The 13,179-nt window shown below is 36.0% G+C and overlaps 1 protein-coding gene across 1 annotated transcript in view; it reads left to right on the forward strand.

Annotated features, from left to right (window-relative positions):
* Positions 1-13,179, forward strand: part of ptprh (protein tyrosine phosphatase receptor type H) — a 24,484-nt gene continuing 11,305 nt past the window's right edge. The window contains exons 1-5 of the mRNA XM_036560625.1: positions 1-257; positions 10,421-10,511; positions 11,514-11,777; positions 12,149-12,415; positions 12,762-13,028. Coding sequence (XP_036416518.1) covers positions 204-257; positions 10,421-10,511; positions 11,514-11,777; positions 12,149-12,415; positions 12,762-13,028 — 943 coding nt within the window. The 5' untranslated portion in view covers positions 1-203. The remainder of the gene's footprint in view (positions 258-10,420; positions 10,512-11,513; positions 11,778-12,148; positions 12,416-12,761; positions 13,029-13,179) is intronic.

Below are 13,179 nucleotides of genomic sequence, written 5' to 3' on the forward strand. Positions count from 1 at the left end.
AGTGCCATTAAAACAGGTTATGAATCTTCCTTAGGGGGAGGAACACAGAGAGGTAGAGTTCAAAGGAGAAACTAAAGACAAACTAAGAACTTATCTAACAGGGCAAAACGTCTGTAACCACAAGTGGAGCTGTAGGGGACCGGCGTGGAGCTGTCAGTAGAGAACACTGTTAATCTTTATGGACCTTTTTACTTGGTTGTATCATGGGACGACTTGTGCTACTGCTGTCTCTGTGTCACTGTGCTGCTCTTGTGAAGGTAAGACATTCTCAGTCTATACTGAGCGATGTTTAAGACACAAAGATTATGATACGATTTAGCTCACTTCTTCACCAGGTCTACTGTTCTTCCAGAGAAATCACATAGGTCACTGTGAGAAACTGTCTATTTTGACATCTTACTATAATTAGTATTCATTTTAAGAATGAAATGATTTTAGGGAAGGGTAAAAAATGTACATAAGTACAAAGGAAAGCTGGGAAAGTCATCCAGGGGTTCAAAAGCCATTGCCTATATTTTTATTATATACAACATGTAACAAAATGTAAAATAGTAATAATAAAATGAAGCAGTATATAGATTTGTGTTTTGGTGTGATGTGGTGCTATATGTAAAATAAGTCACAGATTGAAGTTAATGCTCAAGGTTGTGTAGCACACCATTTTCATTTGTTTTAAAATAAGGACTTGGCAGCACACATTGCACATTCATAATTTTATGTGTTTTTCATAGAGCACCACAAATTAGAAGGTATCGGTATGGAATAACATTTACAAATACTGGTGGATCTCATTTAATGAGTTTAGATGTAGCAAGGAAATGGTGGAACAAGGGGTTGTATATCAGCCTAACCAATAATTGTTTTATGACACAAAACAAACATAAATTAAATGATAAAATAAACTGACTACAAAGTGAAGATATACATCATATAGCCAGCACCACAATATGTAGGCTACAGTGATTAGCAAGAGAAACTACCTGAGAAAGAGCATTTGATCCTGAGTCTATTTAATCTGATCCGAAATTAGTTTTTGTTTGATGGTTTGTGAACTACTAATCTCAAGTCAGATAAAATCTGAAAAAAATTATGTCTGTGTCTGGAAGGGTTAAAAGGAAGAAGAAGGAATAAAAATCCTCACCTGGCTCCTTTTGAAGGATGATACAACAATAAAAAAGCTATAGCCAGTTAACCATTAAACTAAATTACTATTTTTTTCTCATCACTATCAGATTGTATGGGTTCTTTCTAAGCCTACAAAACCAGCTTGATTAAATAGCTTCACATCTTTAAATAGGCCTATGAGGAAGAGAATAAGTTTTGGAAAGTCTAAACACCTGTTTAATTACTGTATGTGTTCAATGGTTTTTACGGAGTTGGTCGTTTAACACTAGATCTATATGTAAGACGAAGACAGGGTAAAACGGTCAGGTTTTGAACTGTTTTTGTTAGAAAAGACATAACTAGTGCCCTCTAAGGGAACAGAATTACTTTAGAATTACATTAGTTCTGGTCTACCCAATTTTTAAAATGCATATATTTTTTTGGTTCAATAAGATTAATACTGTGATTTAAACTGCTAATTATTGTTAATTATTAAAATTGTGGCTCCATTGTGCCTAGGCTCTGTCTTTGTCCCCTTCTTCATCCCACCTTTTCATTATTGCCTTTACTTGTGTCTACTTTAGTTTGTATATACATGATATGTTGCTTTCATTGTTTTTTCATGATGTCTTGCAGTACACGAGTGTGTACAACTGTGTTTTCTGAGCTGCATGTTCCAATTATCAAGTTAGTTTTGTTTTGGGGTTGTTTGGTTCTTAGCATTGAATAGACATTGTTTTAGCATTGTCAAGGTAATGTAGTAATGTGTGGTTGCTTGTATGTTCCTAAATCTGTCTGTGTTTTGACTTTTGTGAAAAAGATATGTGTAATGCCCCCAGAAAATCATCTCACATGATCTCGCAAAGTGTGGTCTTGTAAACAAGATGGTCCCTGTTTGTCTCCAACTTATAACATGAAACATCATAATTAATTCACAGATAAACTGAATTTTTCACCTGTCAAATCACAGTACAGAACAGGGTGAATGGTGGTCCACAAAAATTCAGTGGGATGTATAAATCAATTTAATGTATGCTATAGATCAGTGATTCCCAGCCTGGTCCTCAGGACCCCCCCAGAAGGTCTACATTTTTGCTCTATTCTGTTGTGAGTTAGGTTGGAACGAAAATGTGGTCCATCTGGGGGACCAGGTTGAGAACTACTGCTTTAGATAATATGCATATGCTACAGATAAAATGCAATGTGATGCGTCAGAAAATAACACACAAACCCACAAACCACAAATATACATGAACATAGTTTCAATTTTCCAATCCATGGACAAAAAACGTTCTGGCCCTTGATTTGGACCTCTTTGTTCTTTAAACTGCCAGTGTAAAAGGTGACTTCAAGAGTGGGAGACTAGGACAGGAAAAAAATGTCTGCCACAAAACAAAGTCCAGATTTCAAAAAAGACAAGAAACACGAGACACATAATACCTCCTTTCTTTATAAGATGGGTGAGTTTATCAAGCTGTTTTATCTGACAAGCCGATGCAAAAGAAGCTGACCCTTTAGCTAGTTAATGCAGCTCCGTCACTTCAACAGTTGATATTTTGATGCCAAAACTGACAAGGAAAACTAAAAAACAGAGATGGAAATTAACAGAAAGCAATTAAGACAGGAGCAGGCTTGCAGTTTTAAGCACATTTTTATTTTATACTGCTGAGGACTCTATGTATTACTACATAAATTTAACAATATTGCCCCCACATTGTTGACACCCATGGAGAAAATAGGGCTCCCCCACCTCTGAAAAGTTCACTGCTTGCTATAGCATGCCAAGTGGAAAAAGCTATGTCTGAAACCAAAGAGTCTGTAGCTATTCTGATGTTTGCAGATGAGATGAAAAGGAACAATCCATCATAAATAAAAAAGAGCGGTGGAAGACTGGGAGATTATCACAAAGGTCTTCAACAACCTGACCTTCAGATGTGGATATATTGCTCTGCCACCACTTCACTTACTAATCAGCTTTTGTGGTGCACTTTGTTGTCCTACAATTGCAGATTGTAGTTCATCTATTTCTCTGCATAATTTTGTATCCCCTTTTCCCTGTTTTATATATATATATATATATATATATATATATATATATCTATATATATATATAATGTGTGTGTGTGTGTGTGTGTGTGTGTGTGTGTGGAGCAGAATATGAGAATTTGCATATTTTTGCTCACTTCAGAAGCACCTTTATATTGGCTACTTGTAAAAATATTTGCATGAATCAAGCTTTTAAATGAATTGGAAACTATTTATTTTCACTGTGGCAATACAATGATACAACTCTAAACAGACTGATGAGCTCATTTGCTTTTTAGCATTTATAGCATTTTTCCAGCATAGTTTGTCACAAAGCAGCTTCATAGAAAGGAGAAAGGTTTTTCTTTTTATGGACTTCAAATATATATTTCCTGAAATGACATGCCAGTCCAAAGTACTCCACATAAAGCATAACTTTATTGTCCCCTTGAAATACCATAGATTAAAGTGATTACATAATATAGCATTATTAACATTATGGCCTGTAATTGTGACAATTTGCAGATTTCAAAAGAAAAAATAAACACTGGGGGCATACTGGAGGCATGGGTCAAATGTAGAATTATTTCTAAAATATGTGTGGGTATTTTCAGATTAAATAAATTTAAAGGCATGTGCCAGTGCAGGTTAACTCTGTAATGTAGGAATATTATTAAGTTGGTTGGACACAACAGCGGTGTCAGAAATGATAGTGACTGACATGGGTGAAGTGCCTGTCCCAAACCCTCTAAATTTCAACTTGTGAAAACTGAATTTTTAATTTATTATTATTTTTTTTTTTGGTATCTTTTTCATTGTCTTTATTTTTTAAAGATCTTTTTGGTTTCTTTCAAAGTGAAGTTCAAAGATTTAGATTATCAGAAGTTAAAATAAAAAAATGAAAAAACTTCCCACGTTTTCATGTCATTACTGAAACTGAGTTCTTTAGTCAATAGGGACTTTCATGTCCATAGGGCATTTTAGAGCAGGAAGTGAGACTGCATCCCTGTACCTCATGGCCACATGGTGAGCAGATCTCATTATCTGGAAGTAAATGTGTCCCAAAATCTGAAAGCCAGTGTGCAACATTAGGTTATGTCACTACAGAAACAGATATTTTCTGCAATTAAAAAATGTTTTTTGTATATTTAATAGAAATATATTTTGATTTTAATGTGTGCAACAGTTTAAAGCTGTATTAACTAGTCATGTACTGGCTAGTGTTTTTGAGTTATGCTCAAAATTAGCTGAAATTGTCATTACAGAAACAATCACTACTGAAAAAAGTTTTGGAGGCATAATTATTATTCATTAGTAACAAATTGGAATATTGTATTGTTTCTTTCAATAAAATAAGTTTAAGCAAAGTCACTCAGAGCAGAAGGATTTTGGTCTAAAGTCAAAGTTTATGTACAAGTATAAAAGTATTACATTACACTGCTGTGACCACAAAATTCTGCATGTGGATGGCAGTAAAGAAAAGAAATCAACCGAAAACAACAAAACCAAATAACAGACCTGACATTAAATTCTCACCTAAGCAGTAATAAAAAGATTCTACTCTATCTAACCTGCACAAAACTAAAACTACAAGTGTTTGCACCCATCCTTTAACTAATGTGTCTACACAGAAAATTAATACTTGGTGCAGAAAGTGGTGCATGCACAATTTTCCATGTCTACGACTTCAGAAAAAACATACATAGCAGTGTCAACAAGAGTATATAAAGCTATACAGCATATAGCTGAACACAGTATAACAACAAGAATAAGTGTAATTTCCAGGCATGCTTCAGCCTTCGTGGGAACAATTTGGGAAAGGCCCTTTTCCGATTCAGCATGATTGTGCCCCAGTGCACAAAGCAAGGTCTATAAAGGCATCATTGGATGAGTTTGGTGTGGAAGAACTTGACTGGTCCACACAGAGCCCTAACCTCAACCCCACTGAACACCTTTGGGATGAACAGAGACTGTGAGCCAGGCCCTCTCGTGCAACATCAGTATCTAATTTCACAAATGCTCTTCTGGATGACTGGGCAAAAATTCCCATACTTCAAAATCTTGTAGAAAGCCTCCCAGGGTGGAAGCTGTTCTAGCTGCAAAGGGGGGGACCAACTCCATTTTAATGCCTATGGGTTTAAAATGGGATGTCATAAAACAGGATGTGCGTGTGTGTGTTTGTGTGTGTGTGTGTTTTCTCATTCTGCAAGAGAGCTGCACGAGGATGAAATACTGTTCCCATCTTAACTGTCCCCGACACATTCCCCCGACCCCTGCGTGCCCCATCACTATTCCCACACCATTCCCACATGCCCCATCACTGTCCCTGCACCTTCCCCGCATGCCCCATCACCATTCCTATACACTTTACAAGTGTCACCATGTTATCCCAACATATCCCCCTATTGTCCCTACATATTGTTTATATTTGTTCCCACACTTTTTAACAATTTTTAATATGCCAGACATTATTTTCTAGATCGGGCGGCATGGTGGCGCAGTGGGTAGCGCTGTCGCCTCACAGCAAGAATGGCCTGGGTTCGGTTCCCGCCTGGGCGACTAGGGTCATTTCTGTGTGGAGTTTGCATGTTCTCCCCGTGTCTGCGTGGGTTTCCTCCGGGTACTCCGGTTTCCTCCCACAGTCCAAAAACATGCAGTCAGGCTGATTGGACACGTTAAATTGTCCCTAGGTGTGAGTGTGTGACTGTGTATGTCTGTCTGTCTGTCTGCCCTGCGATGGACTGGCGACCTGTCCGGGGTGTATCCTGCCTTCCGCCCAATGACAGCTGGGATAGGCTCCAGCACCCCACCGCGACCCAGAAGGATAAGTGGTTTAGATGATGTATGTATGTATGTATTTTCTAGATTAAGAGACACCTATTGGAACTATTCTTAATGGAATTTTTGTCTCTGTAGCAATATTGCTGAAAGATGAAACTATGTAGGTCTAATGTCAACAGATAATTTCCACCAGTTTAAAACTGTACTGTACGAGTGTGATTTAGTTAATACCCATTTCACATGAACAAAGATTTCACTCAGAAACATAGGTTTTGTTCATTCCGCTATCTGCGCTTGACTGATGGTAAGTTTTATTTCACAAATAAATACAAACCTCTCATATTTAAAGTTTTTTTTTGGCACTTAGGTAAAAAAGGCATACAGTCAGTTAGGCTTTTAGTTGTCTCTCAGGCAGATCTGAACATATCTGGAGCTTTTAAAATATGTACACAAGGGAAGTGTTGGTTATGGAACTAAAATTAAAGGTAATGGCAGATTGCTGAGCAGTTGATCACAACAGTTTATAAGCAGTAATTGCAGAACTAAGAAAATTATATTTGTATGAGAATGAGATAAGTCTGTCAGAGAAAGAACGGTATGCTAAACACACAGAATGAACTGAACTCAGCTGCTGTAAAAATTGTTCTTTTATAACCATTACTGTGGTGTTAATAGACATTTCATAACTGTTCCAATGGGAATACTGTAAAGCACTGGTTCTCAAACTGTCCCCAGGGACCTCCTGACAATTCACATTTTAGCTACAACCCAATTCACAGTGCATGACAAAATGTGGACCATCTGGTGGTTGCTGAAGACTGATCTGAGAACCACTGCTGTAAAGTTTATCCCCATTCCCATTGTCACTGTGGGAAAAAAAAAAATAGTATGATCCCCATACTTGTGCAGCTCTCTATTCTGCAGTAAAACCACTTAAATTTTGATGTGCATAATGGTACACACAAAATCATGTTTTTTGTGGACCAAGTAAGATAACCATTACATAGTGTCCTAAATATGTTATGATTGGATTTTGCGCTAATGTGTGCAGTAGCTTGCTCCTTTCTCTCGGTTTTGAATGTGCTGCTACTGTTAGCTCAAACCAGGAGGAGTGTAGGGAAATGTCTCCACAAAGCTTTTGTCTTTAAATCAGTCATGGTACTGTGGCAGGTTGCCTGTAGGCTCAAAGCTCACATTTTATGTACCCCTACCATGACAAAAAGCAGCTAACCTACACACATTCAAAACAACAAATAGTTCCACACTGCAGACAATTAAATGGCTTTGTTTAATTCTGAAAACACACCTCACTGAACACAGGTTGTGGACAGTGTCTATTCATAGCACCTTTACACCAATGGAGTAAATAGAGCACAAAAAGTAGAAACAAAGAATGGGAATTGGATCAAGTTGATTTAGATCATACCTCATTCATTAAATACTTTGATTGTCTCAATCCATTGAGTAGGATATGTGATAAAAATTGAGTAAACTATTGAAATACTTTTATTGACCTAGATTTTTTTAGTAAGTGCACATCAGAGATTTAAAAAACACATTTTGATGTGATGGAATGACACATCAGACACCAAATAACCCCAAAAGATGGACCTGGTACTGACACAAATATCTGAGAGATAGATTTGAAGTAATAGTCCAAAGCTGCCATCCCCCCCACAAAAAATAATAATAATTAACAAATTATTACATGAAATTGTTCTAAGGTGTGATGAAATAAGAAATAAGATGGAAAAATTGCTTTTAGTAACAGTTATGCTATGATTTACATAACGTGGTAAGGCCAGTTAAAGGACGGAATCCGTGTAATCACATGACTTGCCTGGAGCTATTTTACCACTCTTTGCTCATTTTGAAAGTTTCTTGTTTCCACTTTTCCCATCTCACTTACAGTAACTGTAACACAGGTGACTGAAGCAAGTGCAGTGAATACTAGCGGCAATGTCAACAGATAAATAATGATCTCATGCAAAAACATTTTTGATGAATACGTAAATCACTAGGGCTGCATGATGATATTGGGATCAAATTGTATCAGCTGATAACAACATAAAAAATCAGCAGTTTAGTTTTTTGATGTTTTTGTTGATTTTTGATGACACAACTTTGTTCACTTTTGTACTCTAGAGGAGCAGAATATTTAGGTAACGCTGGACTACTGTGCTAAAATGTCTGTATTTTATTCATTTGACTGCATTTGTAACCCTATAGAATTTATACATTTTATTCATGTTTCTGTATTGAAATTATTGGCAGATATATACATGAAAAATATTGGATATCGGCAGAATTCCCACATTGGTGCATCGCTATGAAAGATTAATTCATATTTGACACTACAGCCCAAACTGTTTTTAAGCTTGTGGGTTATTAACTCAGAACTGGACTTGGACATGATGGAAGGTGGTAGAGTCTTTAGTGACATGGATATAATGCATTTACTTCATTTGATTTAAATGTGTACACCATTTCGACGTGAATAAAACATATTAAAGCAAAATAATTATTGGCAAAATTAAGTTAACTGAAATATGACAATATTTATCATGATTTTAATAAATTACTTCACAATATATCACAATGTGCTTTTTGTCCAAGCATATCATGGGTATCGCCAGCACATAAAACAACTGACCAACTGCTTGTTTGAGACAGCATAATTTTAGTATAGCACAGTATGTGAAATGTTGAATAAAAAACATTTGATTTAGAGGTTGTAATATTATTATTTTTAAAGTGGCACTATTTGATTTGTTCCAACTTCCCAAAAAATATTGTGTCATATCATGCATCATGAAAATGTATGTGTTGATGTAACATTTTATTCATGTGGCAATCATGCACACTTTTGAATCATGTAAAATCAATGTAAAAGTTTTCAGTTTATACAGTGCCCATGGCAGGCAGAGCATCCGTTCAGATGTGTCATAGTAACACTTAGGCTATCAAAGAGTTTTAATATTCAAATTCCAAACAGTGCACTACACAAATTAGTCTGTCTGTTCACACCTCATTGCAAAGGAAAGACAAACAGAAAGGAACAACAAGCATCTTTCACACGTGTATTTATAATAGAGTAAAAGAGTAGGCAGCAATGGAAATGTTAGTAATCATGGTCTGAAGCACAAACATTCATAGTGATGAGGAACAGGTCACTCTGTGTCTGTGATGGAAGTGGGAAATGTTTGGATTATCTATGTTCAGTCATTTAGATCAGTTGTTACTGATTAGTTTGGAATGAAGTGCACTCTATGCTTTTGGATAGAAAAAAACAAACATGTTTTTCAAGCAGTCTGTATAATTCAAGACATTGTGGTCAACATATTAGAATTAGCTGATCTATGTAGTCAATACTGAAACTGGAAATGAAACAGACAGACCAACAGACAGATGAAACAGCACTGAAACTAAGTTACATGTATACATCTCAGTTCAGCTTTTCCATGCCATTGCAAAATGAAGTCAGAACTCATACAATGCAACACTTAAGCAGCTAGCTTGAGAATATATCTATGTTGAGCTGACTCAGCATGACCTGTCCGCATTCAAGACCTTCTGGTTTGGGTTAAAAGGACTGCTAATCAAGGGAAGCTCGTGTGTTTGTGGCTGATTCATTTTCTTATTAGCACAGATTGTTATCTTCTGTGATGTAATGTTAAACATATACAAGTTTCTATTCTTGGATTTCACTCTGAACCCATAGTGTTCCATTCAGGTTTCAAACAGTTTTGGCCAGGTTTCAGTTTTGATTCTGGAGTTCCACTGCACTGCACGTTTTAGTTTTCCTGCTGTACATTCTCTGTACACGGAGGGGTTTGAGGTGTGTTGGAAAAGGGACAACATTGCAATGCACTAGGAAATTGTTTCTTAGATATTTAAAGGGGAATTCCAACAATTTTTCAAAATTTATCTATAGTTACATGGTTGGTTGATGTGATAGCAACCGGACATCTGAGGAGTTTAATGCCTCTAAAAGCTACATTACAGAAAGTTATTAAATAACATAAGTATAAATACACTGCCATTGTTTTGAGAAGATTTTGATCTAAAATGTAATTTTTTAAAATTCATTCATGGTGGAGAGGTACCAGCAGGCTGCTGTAAGACAAAATAGTCCTCAAAGAATTGTTTGTTTTTTTCTTTTTTTTTTTTCAGAATTACCACTTTTCAAAAACGTGATCAACACTACATATTAAAATCGGAAGACATTTAGGTTCACTGGTGATAGTAAATAAAATGACCATTATTGTATTGTAGACATTGCAACCTCATCACCACCACTGTAAAGAAATCTGTGTAAGTTTCTTACAATGAACCACTTCACATCAACCCACTCGGAATGACTTTGTTTACATCTAAACTACTAAATTATGCAGAAACTTTTAAAAACTGGTAGAATTTAATTTGCAATCTGTTTCGGCATGAAGCAGACAGAGTATCTGAAGGGTATAATGATTTAACAGTCATAAACATGTAATTATTCTTTTCACAGTCGCAAAACACTTCAGTTCCAAAATCTTTGTCAACATATACAGTGACATCTAACTCTGCCACCACAAGAACAGCAGCAACAATGATACAGAGTAAGTTTGTTTATTTATTTATTTATTTAGTTAGTTAGTTAGTTATTCATTTTGTATGGTTAGGTTAATAAAGATGCAAAATATTTTTGTATGACTTTTATTTAAATGTTCGTAAAGGGTCTCCTGCATTTAACTGACTGATGATACCCAGCTATCCAGGACTGACAACCTAAGAACAAACAAACTGACAGTTTCAGTTAGGGGAGCACCAATGATAGCCAATCAAATGTTTTGTACAATAAAACTGCATTTAATTTAAAGCATAATGCAACCACTCTTATCAAAACAGACAATGTAAAGTTTGTTAGGTTTCAGCCGAAACCAGACATAGTTTTAAGAGTTCCCAAGATGGCAAAAAAGTTTTACCTATGCAGTACCCACTGCGTTATCTAATAGGTATTAGATTGTTACCTTGGAGTCAAAGTTCTATTTAAAAGTTCCAGAGATCCTTACAAAAATCCCTGTTTTTTTACAATAACAAGAGCTTGGTTTAGCAAAATATTAGTGCCCTTAAATCTGTTTGCTTAGTTGTTAAAAATTATGTGATTATTAATTATTATTATATACCATATTAAAGAGATTATCAGTGCTTTACTGGTGGGATTTCATTTGCTGTGTTGATGCATACATCAGTGATAGGTTGGAAATTTCCATAGGCACTGGTACCGCACCAGAGGGGGTGCCATAGAGCACTGAAGTATGGAACTCAGGCCGACCCACTAGCTCTGATGTGGGGCGTGATTGTGAGCTGAGCAGTGCTACAACAGATGTTAAAATATGGCCATATTAGGGACCAGACAATTATTATACACCAAGAGTGCACTTGTACAGTATGAGGGCAAAGGGGCAAGGGCTTCTTGTAAAATGTAATTAATACAATTTGAATTTTTTTTTGATAAAAATGTGTTCTTGATCTTGATCTCTTTCTGTACTGCTGTAAATTAAATTTTTATCATAATTGAGTTCGAACTTCTAATTCTTTTCTCTATTTATCTTTCTCAGTTTCCAGTGTTGCCAATGTGACTGTAACGTATCGCAATGAGACTGCATTGACATTGGAATGGAACAAAGTGAACAACAACAGCGATTACAGTTACAGACTGACAGACCACAATGCAATAAACATCAACATCAGTGGATTAGAGGGAGGTTCTGTAGTGACACACACAGTCTCATCTCTTTTTCCTGGAATTAAATACTCCTTCACTCTGTACACTGTATTTGAAGGAGGGGAGAGCAGTGGATACAACTTTACCAGTGTCACCAGTAAGTGTGGGTGTGTTTTATGTGACATTAATGAATTGAAATTAGCAATCTGTGAAGCTTCAACCAAACTTTAAAAATAGTGGTTTTAGGTTTATCAGAGGAAAATATATGTTTTCTTAAAATTTGGAGAGTTTTTCTTTATATTTTATCAAAGGCAAAAAGAACATTTTTTTTATTTCATTTTGTTTGATAAATTTAATCACAGAATGAAAAGTTATTACATTATCATCCCATTCAGTGTTGTACCTTTGTGAATCTCTAAATCAGAATTTTTATTGTAATTGAAATGCCAACTTTATCATTTATTCAGCCCTCTCTCTCTCTCTCTCTCTCTCTCTCTCTCTCTCTCTCTCTCTCTGTCTCTCTTTCAGCTCCATCCAGTGTTGCCAATGTGACTGTAATGTATCGCAATGAGACTGCATTGACATTGGAATGGAACAAAGTGAACAACAACAGCGATTACAGTTACAGACTGACAGACCACAATGCAATAAACATCAACATCAGTGGATTAGAGGGAGGTTCTGTAGTGACACACATAGTCTCACCTCTTTTTCCTGGAACTAAATACTCCTTCACTCTGTACACTGTATTTGAAGGAGTGGAGAGCAGTGGATACAACTTTACCAGTGCCACCAGTAAGTGTGGGTGTGTTTTACGTGACATTAATGAATTGAAATTAGCAATCTGTGAAGCTTCAACCAAACTTTAAAAATAGTGGTTTTAGGTTTATCAGAGGAAAATATGTTTTCTTAAAATTTGGAGAGTTTTTCTTTATATTTTATCAAAGGCAAAAAGAACATTTTTTTATTTCATTTTGTTTGATAAATTTAATCACAGAATGAAAAGTTATTACATTATCATCCCATTCAGTGTTGTACCTTTGTGAATCTCTAAATCAGAATTTTTATTGTAATTGAAATGCAGACTTTATCATTTATTCAGCCCTCTCTCTCTCTCTCTCTCTCTCTCTCTCTCTTTCAGCTCCATCCAGTGTTGCCAATGTGACTGTAACATATCGCAATGAGACTGCATTGACATTGGAATGGAACAAAGTGAACAACTACAGCGATTACAGTTACAGACTGACAGACCACAATGCAATAAACATCAACATCAGTGGATTAGAGGGAGGTTCTGTAGTGACACACACAGTCTCACCTCTTTTTCCTGGAACTAAATATTCCTTCACTCTGTACACTGTATTTGAAGGAGTGGAGAGCAGTGGTTACAACTTTACCAGTGCCACCAGTAAGTGTGGGTGTGTTTTACGTGACATTAATGAATTGAAATTAGCAATCTGTGAAGCTTCAACCAAACTTTAAAAATAGTGGTTTTAGGTTTGTCAGAAGAAAATATATGTTTTCTTAAAATTTGGAGAGTTTTTCTTTATATTTTATCA

This window comes from Colossoma macropomum, unplaced genomic scaffold (genome assembly GCF_904425465.1).
Source record: "Colossoma macropomum unplaced genomic scaffold, Colossoma_macropomum, whole genome shotgun sequence".
NCBI classification, from domain to species: Eukaryota; Metazoa; Chordata; class Actinopteri; order Characiformes; family Serrasalmidae; genus Colossoma; species Colossoma macropomum.